Source organism: Gallus gallus, chromosome 3, assembly GCF_016699485.2.
Source record: "Gallus gallus isolate bGalGal1 chromosome 3, bGalGal1.mat.broiler.GRCg7b, whole genome shotgun sequence".
Taxonomy (NCBI): Eukaryota; Metazoa; Chordata; class Aves; order Galliformes; family Phasianidae; genus Gallus; species Gallus gallus.
Window position 1 is genome coordinate 62,248,993 of NC_052534.1, and position 18,100 is coordinate 62,267,092.

The 18,100-nt window shown below is 36.7% G+C and overlaps 1 protein-coding gene across 2 annotated transcripts in view; it reads left to right on the forward strand.

The window, feature by feature from the left end:
• The window catches only part of MAN1A1 (mannosidase alpha class 1A member 1), a 144,775-nt gene that overhangs the window by 114,926 nt on the left and 11,749 nt on the right, over positions 1–18,100 (forward strand). For both annotated transcript variants that reach the window (XM_419762.8, XM_040698627.2), the window contains exons 8-10: positions 3,728–3,843; positions 15,322–15,541; positions 16,340–16,512. In XM_419762.8, the coding sequence (XP_419762.6) occupies positions 3,728–3,843; positions 15,322–15,541; positions 16,340–16,512 (509 nt within the window). The remainder of the gene's footprint in view (positions 1–3,727; positions 3,844–15,321; positions 15,542–16,339; positions 16,513–18,100) is intronic.

The window sequence follows — 18,100 nt, forward strand, 5'->3', positions numbered from 1 at the left end:
GTTTTATTGATTCTTCATATTGTATTTGAGTTACAGGATGCAAAAAAAATGCATCTTTAAAAATAATGTTCTCACTTGCTGTATTTTAATGTACTTTTATTTGAGCTTTCAGTATGGCTTGTTGAAGTAGGGAGGCATCTGAATACGTAGTTTTGAAAAGGAATTTGTAGACTAGAAAATTATTTTATTGAAAATTCTTAAATGTTCTCTAAAGTAGCTGTTTAAGGAAACATTATCATCTCATCTGAATCAAATTCCACACTTTTAGACAGGTGTGGCTCCACTGGACATAAAAACAAAAACAACAAACAAAAAAAAAAAACTTTTTGTGCTTAATATCAGCTGTGATTTCTGTTGAAGTTTCATGCCAACAAATAAGGAAGCAAACTAGAAAAAACGGTCATGGCATTAATCCTCTGGGGGTCATTACCAGAGACACCAAAATTAGAAGCATTTGAAGTCTTTGAATTTCTTCACTCTCTTGTGATGACTGGGCATATATGCGTTATACATTGCCTTCTTCAGTCTTTATCCCATGTTCAAAGCCAAAGCAGTGTGCAGGAATACAGCCTGGGAGACCCTACTTCTTTCTCCACTTTTCTTGTTTACTTTCACTCTGCAATTATTCCACTCATGTTTCCACTTTCAAAGTCCTTTACCTTTTTCCCTGCCTCCATTATTGAAAGAAATTAGCAAGATGAAATATCTTGATCTGAAAACACATAGGTAGATGATATGGTTCTGTTGTTTATCACTGCTGAAGCTGGTTAGACCAAGCTCAGGTAGAAACATGTAAAGAAATGGGGAAATTCTTGGATACAGTAGTTTGTTGTGCCACGGGCCTGTGGCAGCTTAGCGTTTATAACCAGCTGGCAATTTTGTACTGACTCTGAGGTCTGTGCTTGCTTGTTGCCCATGTTGGTTTAACATGGCTTTGTAAAAGGATAACACTTTCCATTGGAAGTGTTGGTTCTAAAGCTGTAAGCATTGAGTTTGATCAGAAGACTACCTTCATGCCTGTGACCTTGTGTTCAGCCAACTTCAAATCCTCCTTGGCTTCAGTCAGCCACAGAAACTCAGCTTTTTGGCACTGGACTAGCCGACAGCTTCCCTAATTTGCATCCAACTCCCTTATTTAGTGCAATAGTACTGAGAGCCCCAAGGAGCATTACTGAACTGTGGCATTTCAGGTATGACATTAAGCTTAGTTCTGCAATCATGCAGTTATTCTTTTGAAGAGCTGGACAAGAGGGGCTCTTGCTAGTAGCTGCCACCGTTAGTGGCTCTGCCTTATTTGTTTTATAGTAGGCAAATACTGATGCTGCCTCATGGCCTCTCACATTTCCCTTTTTTTAATGTAATTGTGTCTTATGTGCTGCTCTCCTACACTGAATGTCAGTTTCTGTTGGCATACACAGTAACAATTACAGTTTATACCACCTTTGCTTTCCAATAGCTTGTAGTATTGACATAGAAATTAGCTTCCAGCACGTGAAAATGATGAACAAAAATGTTGCTGCAGGTCAGTCCCTACCATGCTGAAACAGCAAAAGCAAATTTGATCTTTACTTGTTGCATCTCTTCCAATTCTCTTTCAATTGCCTCTGTTTGCAGACATTGATTTTTTCTTTCTTTTCCATTGCAGACCATCAGAATATAAGACTTGAGAGAGATTTTATTTGAGACTGCTTTTCTAGTCTGTTTTCAGTTGATTATAACAGGAAAAGAAAGCCTAGACCCGTAATTGGTACAAGACAGAAACAGTTCCTCTCAAACGTCAAGTGGGGTGGGGGGTGTAGTTTCTGAACATTTCTTCTGTAGTAATGCTGTAACTGTGAAGGGCGCTGCTGGATCACTGCCATTGTTCCTGTAAATTCATTTAGCCCTTGTTATTTTGACAGTAAATTGACAGTGATTTGCTGCAGCATGCGTCAATTGGATTTGTCTACTGCAATAATGTATATAATAACAGGGCTTATTATTGATGAAACTATGTGTGTGCTATTTAGTTTGCAAATGTCAGAGGTTTCTATGGTAATTTATTTAGGAAACTGTAAAGGTCATTTAAATGCTGCTGTTCAAAGATCAGCCTTCCATCATAGAAAATGTTCTCATTTTTTTAGGAAACCTCTTTTCCTTTTGGATCATGAACATTTAATTAAATAAATGGTATATTCTTTACAGAAATTTAATATATCTCATTCAGAAGAGGAGGGGGGAAAAAAAGCAGCCTGTAGTCCAGATTAAATGGCACAATGTATTTGTTAGACAAAGGGACAGGATACATTGGGAAAAGTAAATTATTTTTTGTATATGATGGGCTAGGGGAGAAAGAAAAAAATAATTGCAATAAAGTTTGAATAGCAAAAAGTCCTAATACAATTTCAACAGAAAAAAATTCTTATCTTCTGCAGTTGCATGGCTTTCCAGTTCAGTAGGCAAAAGGATGCATTTGATGAGGAGAAGATACTAAAGAGTCCCAAAATAAATAAATTCTGAGTTCTTTTGAATTCTACCAGAGGCATAACTCTGAAGTTAAGATCAGTGAGGTATTGGGAAGCTTGAGGTCTGTACCGCTGACTCTCCTGCATCTCGCTTTATGAGCCTGAGTTACCGTGAACATGTTCTGCTTTTCTTATGCCCAGAATTTTGTGGTATGACTCACCAACTTGCAGTGCAATCTGTATATCCACATCTCCATCCCAGATGTCTTGGGTGAAATTGTCAAACCCCTTCCCTGCTGTAAAATTGACAGTTATAAATGATTAGTAAAACACTTTGAAAAACTTTCATGGAAGACATGATATATGATAAGTCCCTTAATGTCACCAGGCAATATCAACTTCAAGAAGAAAACCTGATGCTCTTGGAGCACAATGGAGCTTAAAGAAACACACTTTCTAGCTGTAGTGTTTTATGCACTTAGGAGATCTATGCTGAAATCATACGGCAGCCCCTTAAAATTTTGCCAAGAATCTTCTAGAGTCTCTTTGAGAGGAAGCTAGGGCAACTTTGTACAAGCAGCTAAGACCACCAGTAATTCCCATATGGCTGGTGCAATGATATTGAGTGATTTGACTTGTGTTTGCAGTGCCAAGTCCTAAATGTCCCCAATTAAATAATCATAGCACTTGTAGTTCCACACTGTTTCATGTAGTAAGCATAGGACAGAATAAAGCAACGTGAGAGCAATAGTCTTCTGTACATGTGACAAAGTCTTCTTTTCCTCCAGAACCACTGCTGAGTCCTGACAACCAACTAGATATTGAGGAACATAATAGTATTTTTTAAGCATAGAGATTGACATTTTCAAATACTGTAAAATAAATAATAAAATAAATTTGCCTCAGTAGTAGGGAACTAAAACATTTGGGCTTTTTTTATGATGTGTCTTAAATGACACATCATTTGATAAATGACAAACAAAAGCAATGCCTACATGGTAAGAGGGGAAAGTATTTCTCAAATTACACAGCATTTTCTACTTTTTTGATAATTTTTAAGATAAAAAACAAGTTGGGTTAATACATTTTTTATGAGATAGACTATAAACATGAAGTAGATGTTATATGTATAAATTCTAGTTTCTTTTCCATGATCTCCTTTGAAAAAGTTAGCAATGAGACATCTTTAAATGCATTACTCTACCACAATTACAAACTATTATTGTATTTTATTGTCTGTGCTACAGATGGACTTGCTGTTGAACTTCTTTATTGCCTTTTAGATCATGTCTCCATTGGAGGGCTTGGGGATAGCTTTTATGAATATTTGCTCAAGGCATGGCTGATGTCAGACAAGACAGATGAAGAAGGCAAGAAAATGTATTATGATGCTGTTCAGGTAAATGAGAGATTTAAATCTTCTTTGCCATAATAATCTAATCTCTAATAGTCCTAACAATGTGAGAGATTTATGTGTTTGCCACCAGAGTGTGCTTTTTTAAAATGAATTAGTTGTGGGTTTTTTTTTTTTTTTTTTTATGACTTCATCAAATATAAAAGGTAGAGGAATACAGATACTGAAGGATGTGAGGGGGAGAGTCTTGAAGTATAGCTAATTTTTTTCAACTGAAACATGGTCATAAAGCATGCAACAAAAATGAATCTAGAAGTAGCTCTCAGGTAGAAGTTCAATATTTCCCTGAATTTTCCCTATATAGACTCTTTTTGTCTTTTTTTTTTTTTTCCCCATATATTGAGAAGCTAATTCCTCTTTTGTGTTACAGCCACATATTTCAGCCACTACAGTATTTTGACTGCAGTCAAAATAGGGTTCAGTGTATTATGGTAGATAATATTAACAGAAAAACAAATTTTGTTACACAATGCCTTTTTATTACAAGAGACATACGTTTGCCAATCTCTGTGAAACAGAAAATTATTCAAATTGGACACAAGAGAAAGTTCTCAAAAATCAGAATTGTTGATACCTTTTTTTCTAATGCTTTGTTTTATTTATGATCCTGCTAGTCTGCAATTTACTTTGTTATTGATGGTATTCCCTTTAATATACTGTTTTTGGAGAAATAATGTTTTTTTGACACTGGATTGAGACTTGCGAAGCATTAAGTTTAAATCCATATTTACAGGCTTCCCTTGCAGTTTGGGCAAATGACCTATTTTCTCTGTTCTTTCCTTTCATATATATAAAAAAGAGGATAATATTACTTCTTTATTCCCGTCCTTTCATCTGTTTTGACTGTAAGCTCTCTAGGTTTGGGACTTTTATCTCTTATTAACTGTATGTATGTACAGTGCCTCAGCAGACAAGACTTCAAGATGCCAAGTAATATCTGCTTATTCTTTCATACATCTGGAAATGCAGTCCTTAGAGAAGAGATATAAGTCTCTTTTTACTTCCCACACAGCAGAAAGTGGTGGCATTAAAAAATACAGCCCTGACTCACTGGAAGTACTTTTTTCATTAGAGAGAAAAGTCATGTGGTGATGATTTGAGGAGGATGTGATCCCTGCTGGTAGTACATTTGACAACTGAGCATCCTCTGCTAAGAAAATCCTGCCTTTAATTTTGTAAGTGCAGATTTGGATGCGGTCAGCCCCATTTCCACTGATAACTGAGCAAAGGGTGGATTTTAAATTGGGTTTCAGTGTATTTGAAGTTATAATATAAGAACAGTGATATTGCAATAGCTCAGCCATTAGGTTGGCAGCCAGAAAGCAAGAACAAAGTATCAGGTAGTACAATATCAATTCATCTTGTTGTGAAAGGCATTTTGAACCACCTCAAAGTCTTCTTTCACTGGTTTAACAATGTCATTTCTTTCTTTTAAATGCATTCTCACATGGGGTAAAGTGCTAGTGTATAGACATGTGCAATAAAAAAAAAATGGGATTTGCTAGTACAGCTCTTCTGGAAGATGCTGCAGGCTGAATATTGCTAATGCAGTGGTGTTGTGACCCTCATAGGCAGGACCACAAGCATCCTGCTCCCTGTCCCATAGGACCAGCAGAGGAATGTTGCTCCCCACTGCCAACCGGGAGCCAAGGGCAGCCACGCCACCTCCATGTGTGATACTCCTAAAGCTGATGTCTGCATTCCCCTGCTTCCAGCCCAGATTTTGGGTGGGTGGTAAAGACTCAGGGGTCTGGGTCACTCAGCAAGGCACATGAGTGGGGCAGAGTCCTGTATGCTCTTCCCTGGGCAATGGAGGAAAGGGCCAGGAGTGGCCACACAGCTCTTGCAGCCTGCTTGGCTGGGGAGGTGTGTCTGTGCAGGTGTCTGAACTATGTTTGTATTCTTCACTTTCTGTAGTGCAGTACATCTGTATCAAAGCTGAAAGAGTGCATGCGGCATGTGGAGGAATAGCTTGTTGTTGTAATGTAGCTTGTCCAGATAACAGCATCAGGGGAGCTGCAGTATCGTAGAAATTGCAGACTGTTTGGGTGCCATCGACATGTGAGGTTCTTTACCAGAGTGACTAGTCTATTTTGAAATCCATCCCAATATTGGCTTTATTGCTATTGATCCCTTACTTATCTAAATTAGCTTTAATTTAAGTGTCTGCACAAGCTGCAGTCTTTCATGACTAAGCCTCTGCATTTTGGGCATTCTGAGTCTGCATCGTATTTTCTCAGGTTAATTTCCCTCAGTGCTTTCAGCCTCTTTTTAAGACTACACCAAAGGGAATGGCACACATATTCTCAGCCGTTTGTTCCTGCATATTCACACCAAGTTCTAAAAGCATGACGTGAGGGCTTAATGCCTAATTCAATATCTCCTGCTATCCAGAAACCACAAATGAAAATACACAATGAGTTGTACTTCGCTGTGCAAAGTTGAAATTTATTTAGCTGAAGCACTGGGGGTTTTCCTTATGCTGTTCAGTAACATATTAAAAACAGAGTTCTTTCTAATAGAATATTTGTAATGTCTATGGATTATTTTCTGGCTGAAGTTAGGTGCAATAACTAAGATGCCAAACTATGCTTAAAAACTTTATTTGCCATGAGTGAGGTGTATATTTGGCTGATGGTATTTTGAGGAAGGTTTATTTCTAATGGAAAAGGGACAGAGATATTGTTTTGAATACCAGAGCACAATCTGAATGTATTTATAAGGCCATCGGAGAGATTCATGAACTCTAGAATTTGAATGAAGACAAGTATATGTATTTTTACTGTACGTTATTTTTTTTGTTTTGAAAAGTAAGACATTATTTTATATAATGTCCTTCACATAATTTAGGAAGGAAGAGATCTTCTTAAGCTAGTTTAAACAGAAAGCGTGCAACATCTCTTAGTTATAGAACAAGTTACCTATCATGAGGATTTTACTGACCATAGAACAAACTCTCAGCCTTTGCCAGCATCCAGTACAGGAAACATTTCTCTCTTTTCAGCTAGCACAGTTGATCTCTGAGGGACAACTGAGTAGGTTCAGTAAAATAATATGATAATTTGGAGCAAAAATGAACCTTCTGGATCCACTTTAGTCTCGCAACAGCAAGTCACAAGCAACTGCAACTAATCCTCCTCTCTTGAATGTCAGCCCTCATTTTAAAAGTTGAAGAGTAATTTTCCCGTTACTTTTATTCATATGTTGTCTCACACTCTTGTCGTTCTGATATCTGTTCCTAATTTTCTTATTACATTTTTTCCTGGTCATTGCCTCCAGCTTTTTATATCCTAAGCATTTCTTCTCTTTCTGACACTGCCTTCATCTCCTCCTTATGTGTTTCTGAAGAAGCACTCTATCTAAGGACTCTAAAGGGAGAGGTACCTCATCGCAGCAGAACTTTATAGAAGGAGGAAACCCCCACCAGCAGCTCCCAAGCTGGTTCAGTTCAGCCAGCTGTGGCCCCGTGGTATCAGAGAGGAAAGCAGCTGTGTTCTGCAGAAATGGTGGTGTACTTTTAGACATTTAGATTTGCTAATTTCTTTCACTGGATAACAACTGCTTAGAAGTAACGTTGGGACATGGGAGCTAGTTATCTTCTGACAATGTGGAAATAGAAAATGATGGAAATAGCTAGAAGGCTAAGTGGTATGAAACCTGGTCACAATCATTTTCTGCTAGATTTCAACAGCACACTCGTGAAATTTAGCCTACTGCTAGAATGGATTAAGTTGTTGAGGAATGTCATAAACTTTTTAGGGTATTAAAGGGAAAAAAGGCAATTTTTGCCTCAGAATTTTGTATATTCTGACAAATAGAATCTCTTTGGTTTGGGTTTGGTGGTCTGGTTTTTTTGTCTCATTAACAGTTGAGAGTAACCTTGATATACTCAGGGAAGCTATGGGAGGAATTTTTTGTTTTGGGTTTTTTTTTGGAAGTAGTGGTACATTTAATTGTCAACATTAAACAATGAACATTTTTCAGAACTGTCCAAGAGTTCAGCCATTCGGATAAATAAAGCCACTCAGGCTTCTTTCTCACTGAAGTGAGGAACCACACAATGTGTTGTTAGCAAAATGAAACATGATATTGGCAGATAGGCCCTTTTCATCTCCAGGGTTTCAAGAGGGTATATTTAACTGTGGTGACAGGCTGGTGGCTGCTCTGGGTTGATTGCAGTTTCCACTCAGTCACTTAAAGTGATTTGCTTTGCTATTACAGTGATCCTAAAAGCTACGTAACTGATACGGACAATGATAGAACTGCAAGAACTCAGAATAATTTTTCATGCTGAGTAAAGCCAAAAGTACATTAATGAATTGGACGTTCACTATTTTAGCACTTCTTGGCACTCAAGGAAATAGAAAATGGGATAAATCTGCATCAGCAGTCAGCACAGCGCAGTAGGAGCTGATCTTCCCAGTGAAGCACTTGGTGCTGTGGACTCATTTTGGGAGGGAGATACTGTCTATGACTTAAGTGTATGAGAATGAATAAATGTGTGATTCATTTACATAGTTTGTCAGCTGCTCTGTTAAAAATATTTATCACACGGCTGCACTAGTGTTCTGTATGGAGTGATACTAAAGCTGCATTATGCAGAAACACAAGATTCATTATGCTTACGGGACAAGAACATCCAGAGGACTTGATGCTCCTTTTTTTTTCCCAAGCTAGAGTTCCTCTATTGTCAGAAGTATGGGAGGAGTTTTGAGACTGTAGCAGAAAGCAAAGCTTCTAAAGCCTAAAAAAAGGCTTCTGCAGATTTTTATGTTAATTATTTACTTACGACTATGCAATCTCTATGTTTTGGACTATACAAAGTACTTTGTTGTTTATTTGTTTGTTTGTGGACTATCATGAGAAGCAGCAAGCTATACAGTTGTTGGAGCTCTTGAAGGAGGATTTTAACCAGAAAATTCTTGCAAGAGAAATTGTCCCCATTTTGCCTGGGGCTTTGCTCTTGTCATCAGAAAGTCCTGTCATGTCTGAGCAGCTGTATCCTTAATACTTGCACTGTTTTTCTTTCATTCCCAAAGGCTAATACAGCAAAAAGATTGCCAGGAGGGACAGATACTTTTTCTAGAACATTCAGAAAATAGATAATATAAATTTTTGAGAGAGACTTGGAGTCTTGCTTTGATTCATGCTATTCTGTTAATACTGTTTGAAGAATGTGAATAAATCATGCCTTCTGGTAGCAGACAACATTAAGTACCTTTAGTGAAAGAGCATTGGTGCTCTTGGAGACACTAATAGGACTTTACAGACAAAAATACATAAGTAGATTTTCAGGCAAAAGTAAATTATCAGCTTTCCTCTAGAACTTAATCATCTTTTAGAGATCAGATGGATAGATATCATAGTAGTTAAGCCCTTGCCAACCTTTCCATTTTGAAAATGTAGGTATCTCCATTACTTCATTCATATTTCATTTCACATGTAAGCTTGGCTTTGTAGCATGTCAAGTCCAAAAGCAGTAAGTGCTTCACAGTGTTTCTTATGTCAAAATGTTTCTTATATATAGTCTTTAAACAAATGAAAGTTCTTCCATATTCAGATTTCAGTTTTCATCTTTGAAAAGCAGAGTTCAGTAAGCAGTTGGAATCTAAGCAGAAACAATACCACTTTTCTTTGGCAGAATCATTTGAATAACTGTAGCAAAGGCTCAAACTTCCTATTTCATCCTACCTTCTCTGTCAGTATGCTTTCACATGACTCATTTGTCTTGTAATACTTATGTAAGTATAAAGTAAATACAAAATTTAAGTTTAGGAAAAAACTTGTGCAATGTGTTTTATACCATCTCCAAAATGGCAGTAATAATGGAATAACGGAAATTTCAAACTTGGCTCATTGGAATGAGAAATAAACTCATTGGAATTTTGGACAAATGATACAATGTATGAATTGTGAAGGCTGGTGAAGAAAAAAAGTACCTATTGCATTAGATCAACTCAGTACAGAGAAGATGATGAAAGAAACTCAAAGTCAGGAAAACGGGCATGTGACGTACAAATTCAAAGTATGTAAAACCACAGTAATACTGACCTGCCTGCTTTGTGCTGGTTCAGAGCAATAAATTCTTTGATACAGGCCATAAATACAAAAATAAAAAAGCAAAAAAATTGTCACTTTTGAATTCTTAGAAATATCATGCCATAGAATTCTCTTTCATGCTCATCATTGCTTCAAATTGTCCAAACACTGTTTAAGAAGATCCTTAGGGGAAGAAAAAATTATTAAAAGTGTGGACTGCGATCATTTGTTGTGCTTTATAATAAAGAAGCATTCAGAGTTGTAATTATCCCCAACACAAACATCATAAGCCCTGGAAGTTGAGAACAAAGATGATATTTTTGACGTTTCAAATTTATTACTGAAGGGAAATGGACAACTGTGGCTTGCAAGAAAGTTTTATCTCCAGCTACAGTGACATTTTGAGGTAGGAAAGGAAATGCCTGGGTTTTGTTCTTTAAACAGACATAGTCACTGGAATTCATTAATCATAATAAAGCAGTTTTTGTAAAAGGAGAGTTAAAATATATACATGCTTGGAGGAGTGTCAGTTTTCACTGTATTTTGAGGTTTATCATTTGTCTTCTCTGTTCCTTATGCAGAGTTAACGTTTTTGTATTGTGTGTTTATTTTGAATTTAGCAACTTTCTGAGGTACAGGACATTTTTACTGAGAAGCCTACATCCGTGCCAACACTTTTATTCCTTCGTGACATAATCCACCATGAGAATACCCTCTACTAACAATAAGCTTGTTGATATTTCTTCCTTTCTAAATTCATTTGAACACTGAGGTTACTTAAATTCTATATCATCCATTTTGCTCTATAAGCAATCCAGTTCTATGTCCTAAACAACTCAAAGGGTAAATGCAGCACTTCTCTCAATCACAAGAGGAAGAGGAGAGGAGAAGACCATGTGTAAACTGTTTTTTGTCCCTTGCTATCCCTGGAGATTAGGAGAGCTGACAGACTAGGATCAGAGAATCCTGTTTTCCTGAATCACAAATAGTGCTGGAGATCCCAGGGTGGGCACCAACGTAGGGAAGAACTGTGTGGATGAAAATGGAAATGGGTATTTATTCGGAGGGGCTGGTTCTGTTTGTTTTTGCAAGTGTATGAACTGGCAATATAATGTAAAGGCTAAGAAACAGATTGGCAGAGGCATAATTTAATAACATGTAAACTGATGCCAGAAGTACTTACTACAAGGTGCACTTGAGTCACAATACAAAATGTAGAAGGGACTATTAGTGTTTCTAAGTGAATTTTCAAGCATTTTTACAGTTACTGTTTAGAAGGGGTAATTTCCCACAAGATGGAAAAAAAAAGAAAAGATAATTTAGTTAGAAGCTTAATTGCAGTGAGGACTGTAAGCAGAGCATTACATAAAAGCATACAAACAAAAAATTTCCAGGAACTGAATCAATCATAAGAGTTAGTATAGCTAAAAGAGCTTAGAGACGTACTCCAAACCATATACCATACAGTCCTTACATGAAGTGAATTTATTTGTTTTAATATCTGGCAAGCATTTATTTTTCTTTAGTCTCCTTTCCTCCCTTTCCTTTTTTGACAAGTATATTCTGGAGTAAGGTTATCTACTTTTTTTTTTCCAGTCACTGGAAGGTAGCATCCACTCTTGCTCCCTTCAAGAGCAAGCATTTGCAGCCACTTTTTTCTTTGCAACCTTTTATGTTGCAAAGGCTTTCTGCATTACCTTGAAACAAACAAAAAAAAAATCTAATTGAATTGCAGAAATACGCTCTGTAAAACGGTTACATGAAATTTCCATTTACTCAAAAGTTAATCTGTGCCAGCTAACAATTGGCCATCAATAATGTATTATCAGCTAACCAAAGATCACGTTCTTCTAGCCTTTGGATTTTTTGCAGATGTTGTCTACTGGTTTATGTTGAGCATATTCATTGCAGTAAAATTAAATAATAGTCTCTCTAGTGAAAATATGATACCACCTGATCTACAAGTACTGAAACTCAGAAGGAATTATTTGTAGATAGGCTCTAAGTTCTACTAGAGCTGTGCTTAAAATAAATGTATGCCTTTTTGAAATGTGTAGATAATTATGTCAAAACAAAAGTAGATTGATTCTCGGTATGAAATTGAAAATTAATTCTGCCAAATGGAAATTTTCACTTGGGTGGATCCTTATCAAATTGCTACCTAATCTTCTTTTATAATAATTTGTTTTAGCAACTTCAGTTCCTTGCCAGAACTTCACCCACAGCACTGCAGATAGCAATCAGCATTTCGCTATGGGCTCATAAGCCCAAGCTTTTCATCCTACTACTCAAGTTCAGGCACTTGTTATACTCTTGTTTAAACTGATAGCATTTCTTCCTCAGTGTACTTTCTTAACTTTGTCTTCAGACTTTTTTACCCTTAAATGCTTCTCCATTTATTCCAACCAGTGGTTTAGCCTTGTTCTGGACCTCAAGCTTATTTAAAAAACAAAAAACTTTGTTCAGTCTGTCCTGATGGCACTTAAAAGCTGTGTGAAATTCTCTCAGAAAAAAAAGTTTTATGTTCTGTTTAAAAAATGCTTACTGATTTAACCTATAAAAATATTAAAATGTTTGAATTGAACTGTTTAAAAATTCCAGAAGATGATTATTGAATGGCTGTGGTATGCTGAATATAGATTCTGAGCTGATAATTGAAAGATTAGTGATTTTTGTTTATTATTTACCTTGAAAATACTGTAATATGCTAACGCATTATAAGAACATTTCATTATTTCAGAAGTAGTGTTTTATCAATATTTCAAAGTAAATTCTGAAATTCAACTGTAGTTAAGCTGGATTTGTGGGGAAAAGACAGGTTTTACCATACATCTTAATGTAAATACTGTCACCTGTACAGTTTATAATTTCAGAGAATACACTAATGGATAGTTATGTTGGGGATTTTCGTTTACGTGTTGCACTCATGCGGGCTATGGATTTATAAATATATAAATCATTTGCATTTTTGAGGCTTTCTAAATATGCTGATCTTTCATAATGCTAAATATTTTTTATTGTCAAGTTCTTTGAGCACCTCAACTACTGTGTTCAGTTTTGGGGGCCTCACTACAAGAAAGACATAGAGGCCCTTGAGTGTGTCCAGAGGAGGGCAATGAAGACGGTGAGGGGTCTGGAGCTTATGAGGTCTGGAGGTCTTATGAGGAGTGGTTGAAGGAGCCACTCTAGCATTCAGGCTCTGCAATTGTACTGAGTACAACGAGGCCATTTGAGAGTCCATAATATATAAAACAACTACATAATGAAAATAACTTTAAATAAAATGTGTACATAGTAAAGATAACTATAAATAAATATAAGTTCTACTTCTCAATAGGGCTCATTAATAAAATCAGTATAATGTATAATGTTCTCTTCGAAGTATGAACAATTTGGAAATTATTTTTATTTTGCAACATTTTAATATCAATTAGCATCCAGTTATTTTTTAACACCAGTTTCTGAAATTGATTTTAAAATTTCTCCAATGGATGTTATCTTTTTCAGTTTGACATTTTATCCAGAGACAAAAAAATGGGGGGGGGGGGGGGGAACAAAAAACGTAACACTGAAAGGCTTACTGGTATATCAAAATCTATTTTCGTACTAGTACTTTCGTACTGTTGATTTGGTGAGATGGAGATACCCTGCTGAAAGGTCTAATGAAGCATCACTAACTTAAAAGTTTTTCATTTCTGAACTTGATTTTAGTTTACTTATCCTTGAGAAGGACTCAGTAGTCTGAAAGCTATTTCCCACAAAACTGTTGTGTGTTTTAGCAGTAAGGTATCCTATTGGAGTATACAAACTGCTTTATAAAAATGCGAACAGCACACTGAAAGATGTTGGAACTTCTCCAATAAATTCTATCTTCCCATAAATTTCACCTGTTTACACAGATGTACATTTTGTAGCAGGTTCTATGAGCTCTGTTCTATCAGTTCTTTAATTATACATTAAAGTACTTCATACTCAATGAGATAACTGAAAAGAAAACACATTTCAAAGAATGTTATTTTAAAAAGCTGTACCTAGGTATTCCTCTACTAGTTTCCCAACCTGACAGAAAAGCTTTTTGATAATGCACTTGGAATACATGGCCACTGTTAGCTTCACATCGCCTTAACCCCTCTAATTCTTTCATTTTCCACAGTGGAGTATGTTGTTTGGATGCTTAAGGAATGCATTTCTCATCCCTTCCCCTTTCGTGTTTAATTCATCTTTCTACAGGTTGATTTAGACAGGATTTGCTTAAAATACAGAAAACTTCATTATTTACTGATGCTTTAAAATTTAGGTATGTTTTCACTTGGCATCCAGTGCTAAAAGTATATAATCCATGAGGAAAAAAAAGGATTGAGGATCATTCTAAGACAATAGTGGACCTGGAGGCAGGCAGAAAATACCCTCACTGAATGCTTTGCATTAGTGTTAGCGGAAAACAAACTATATCACTTGATGTGACATTCCTGCCCACCCTCTCCCCACCTCCCCCCCCCCCCCCCCAAAAAAATGCTACATGGTAAGTAAAACTTGTAGAATTATTCTACTGAGGCATCCAATTTACAGCAGATTTTTTCATGCTTATAAAACAACCTTTACAGATGTTTAAATGTGAAGAAATAACTATAATCAGTACCTTTTCATTATTGTGCATTGTTTTTAATCCTAGATTTTTTATCAACAGTTCTCTGTACCAATGCTTTATTAATTTTCTTTCTCTTGTACAGTGCATGCTCAGTACTGTTTCTGGATCTCGTGATTTCAATAGAATAAACCAGAACACTAGCGGTTAACTGAATATGTGATAGAGTTGTTCATTTCCTCTCCACTACCCTCTAAAGGCAGTGACTTAATTTCTCTGTGTGTTTCTAATTAATGTGCTCTCCTACATCACTGCCATTGTTTTAATTCTGTTCCTCTGCAAACATATGGATATTTTTCTGGATTTAGTAATCAGTGACCAGACATTGCTATCTGCTAAGGAGACTTCTAATTCTCTCTCAGAGATGTGTTTCTTCTTCTGCTTAGTTTTTGGGGGTTTTTTTTCTTTTTTTTTTTCTTTTTTTCCTAGAAGTGTCAGGGTCTCTGCTCTTGATTTATGACTATGGAGAAATTCAATCTTGGGGGGAAAATCATTGGTCTTGGTTGGGAGTGCCATACACTGTATAAATTGCTGAAAGTTGTGGCAGAGTTAATGATCATTACCAATGTATTCTAATCTATGTTGATTTAGCTACACTTTGAATTTGTGCCAGCTCATCCATTTTACTTTATAAGCAAAGGCAACACAAAGAAAAAACAACTGACATATATAACAATCTTAAGGTCTCTCTGTTATTTGTCTTGGTCTTTTGCACTTTACCAAGTGGTAACTTTTGATTAGTAATAATAATAATAGTAATAAATAATGTACTTCCACAGGCCATAGAGACCCACCTCATTCGAAAATCAAGTGGGGGACTGACATACATTGCTGAGTGGAAGGGTGGACTGCTTGAACACAAGATGGGACATCTGACTTGTTTTGCTGGAGGCATGTTTGCTCTAGGAGCAGATGGAGCACCTAGTGACAAGACAGGCCATCACATTGAGCTTGGTGCTGAAATTGCTAGAACTTGCCACGAATCCTATGATCGTACTAGTAAGTAGAATATCAAGAGAGTTTGGTTTTATGAAGGCAACCATCTGTGTTTTATTCACAGTGAATAAAATATATAAAAGTTGAATCATTGCAAAAACTCTTGATCCTTTCTCTGATAAAATGCTGCTTTGATTCAGAAGTAACCTTAAGAATGGCTGCTTTGTTTCATAAATAATTTCTGTACATCTGAATTATAGCTACTCACTATAGTATCCAACAGTGCAGCTTTTTTTTTTTTTCCATGTTGCCAATTTCTTCATGGCCAAATACAAGTGAGTGAGCGTATCTGTTCATTTATGCCTCATTAATTATGCTTTATGCACAAGAAAAAAATTATTCCCAGTTCTGTTGGTATAATACTGCAAACAAAGAATTTCACAAAGAAAGTGAATCTCTATGCAGGAAATTTCTTTGGATTCTTTCATCTTATAAAAATAACCCCAGCAGCATTTCAGATCCCAGAGTGTATTTTCAAGTTTAACACAGAAAAGTGAATATTCTCATCTTTTAAGGAAAACCTAATATGTTGCTAATTATGCAGAATTGCTCAGAATGCAACTGTTAACATCGTTGTTCAAACTGGAGCTGCTGTTTAAGGCATTGATAAAAAATAGCTCTTTAGCACTGTGAATTATTTGCAAACTATTAGAAAAAGGAGCTGCTGTAGTATCTGTCAAAAATTATATACGTTTTAGGTAGCATGCCTTGTGTGGTATGAAATGATGGTTAATTTGGCAGGTTACGTGATTTGAAACCTTTTAATGCCTTTACTTCAGCATATGTTTTTATATTGGGTAGGCATGAAACTGGGACCAGAAGCATTCAGATTTGATGGTGGAGTTGAGGCCATTGCTACAAGACAGAATGAAAAATACTACATCCTACGACCTGAAGTCATAGAGACCTACATGTACATGTGGCGGCTTACTCATGACCCAAAGTACAGACAGTGGGCATGGGAAGCTGTAGAGGTAATGTTCTACAGGATTCTTTTCTTACTGAATTCTAGTATCTTGTTATGTGAGCTATTGAACCAAATCTGGATTTTGCTTAGTAGTTGAAGAGTAAGTAATCATTTTAAATCAGTAATATCAACTCAAATTTCCAGAGATTCATTTACTAAATGAAATAAGATGATTTTGACTAACTCATCTCCTGTTGATATTGTATACTTGAAAAATACCTTGTGATTTTTCTTTATTAAATATTTCCCTGATCAGGGTCATATTTGAATGTTCTGCTCAAGATGTTGAGTATTGCTGCATGTGAATGGAAAGTGAAAATATGACGTATTTGAGTCTTGGACACGGAAATAAGTTCTATGAAGTGTATGTTCTATAGTAATTGTGTTAAGTGATTTTAATTAGGGTGATTAAGGCCAAGATTAAGTGTCTAGATAGTATCAAACATTTTAAAAATGAGTTACTTTTAACAATAGGTCATCTGGACTGAGCTCCATTAATGATAACAGTCTCATCAAGATTTCAATTTCTGTGTCCCACAAGCTTTGAACTTCAACCAGTAATGCTGAATCTAGCAACATGAACATTCTACACTGCAAAACTTGTCTTACCAAATCCGTCATTTTTATCCCTCACTGATAGTTCAGGCTGGCAGTGATGAAGCCTGTGGGCTTCAGGGGACTGGGACTGTTCATGGGAGAAGTGTTATCTTCTGTCCCTTCAGTTGCACAGAGGGATATGGAGTGGACCAAGAAAACCCATCTGATACTTGGCTGTGATGCTGTTGCCACCACAGGAATTATGTCTTTTCTTCAATCATGGGGCAGGTTACTTGGCAGATGGCCTGATGGCTGCTGATCAGCTTCACATAGGTTGTAGGGGGAAGAGAATTCTGGCCCAGGAGCTGTCTGGGCTCATTGACATTAGACTAGATTTGAAGGGGGGAAGGGTGATAGCAAGCCATGACAAGGTGTGGGATGGCAGAGCTAAGTTGAAGGGACAAAGGGTTAGGAGGGGCCCTCAACCTGCTACATCTTATGATAAATATACTAAAGAAGCTGGCAGAGCTCATTAACAGGGCTTTAAACTAAATTTGATGAGTGAAGGGGATGTACTGCTGAGGAACAGAGAGGAGTAAGGGAACACTCTCACTTCAGGAACCAGCAAGGGAAAACATCGGATTTTTCCCAGAGGTTTTGGGGAGGGCTTTTCTTAGAAGGTAATGTGACTGAAAGCCCAACTGAAGTGACTCTTTACGAATGCACGCAGCACGGCAAATAAGCAGGAGGAACTGAAAATTCTGGTGTAAACTATGATCTTATTGCTATCATGGAAATGTAGTGGGATGACTCACATAACTGGAATATCATGATTGAGGGTTATGAGTTTTATGAGCTTTTTAGAAGGGATAGTTGATGCAGGAGAGGTGGAGGAGTTACCCGCTGTTAAGAAGTGGATAGACTACAAAAAGGTTGAGAGCCTGTGGGTTAAAATTAGGGACTAGACTAATAAAGGGCATCTGGTGGTTGGGGTCTACTACAGGCCACTTGAACAAGGGGAGCCTGCTGATGAGGCCTTCTTCCTTTAGCTGCAAAAG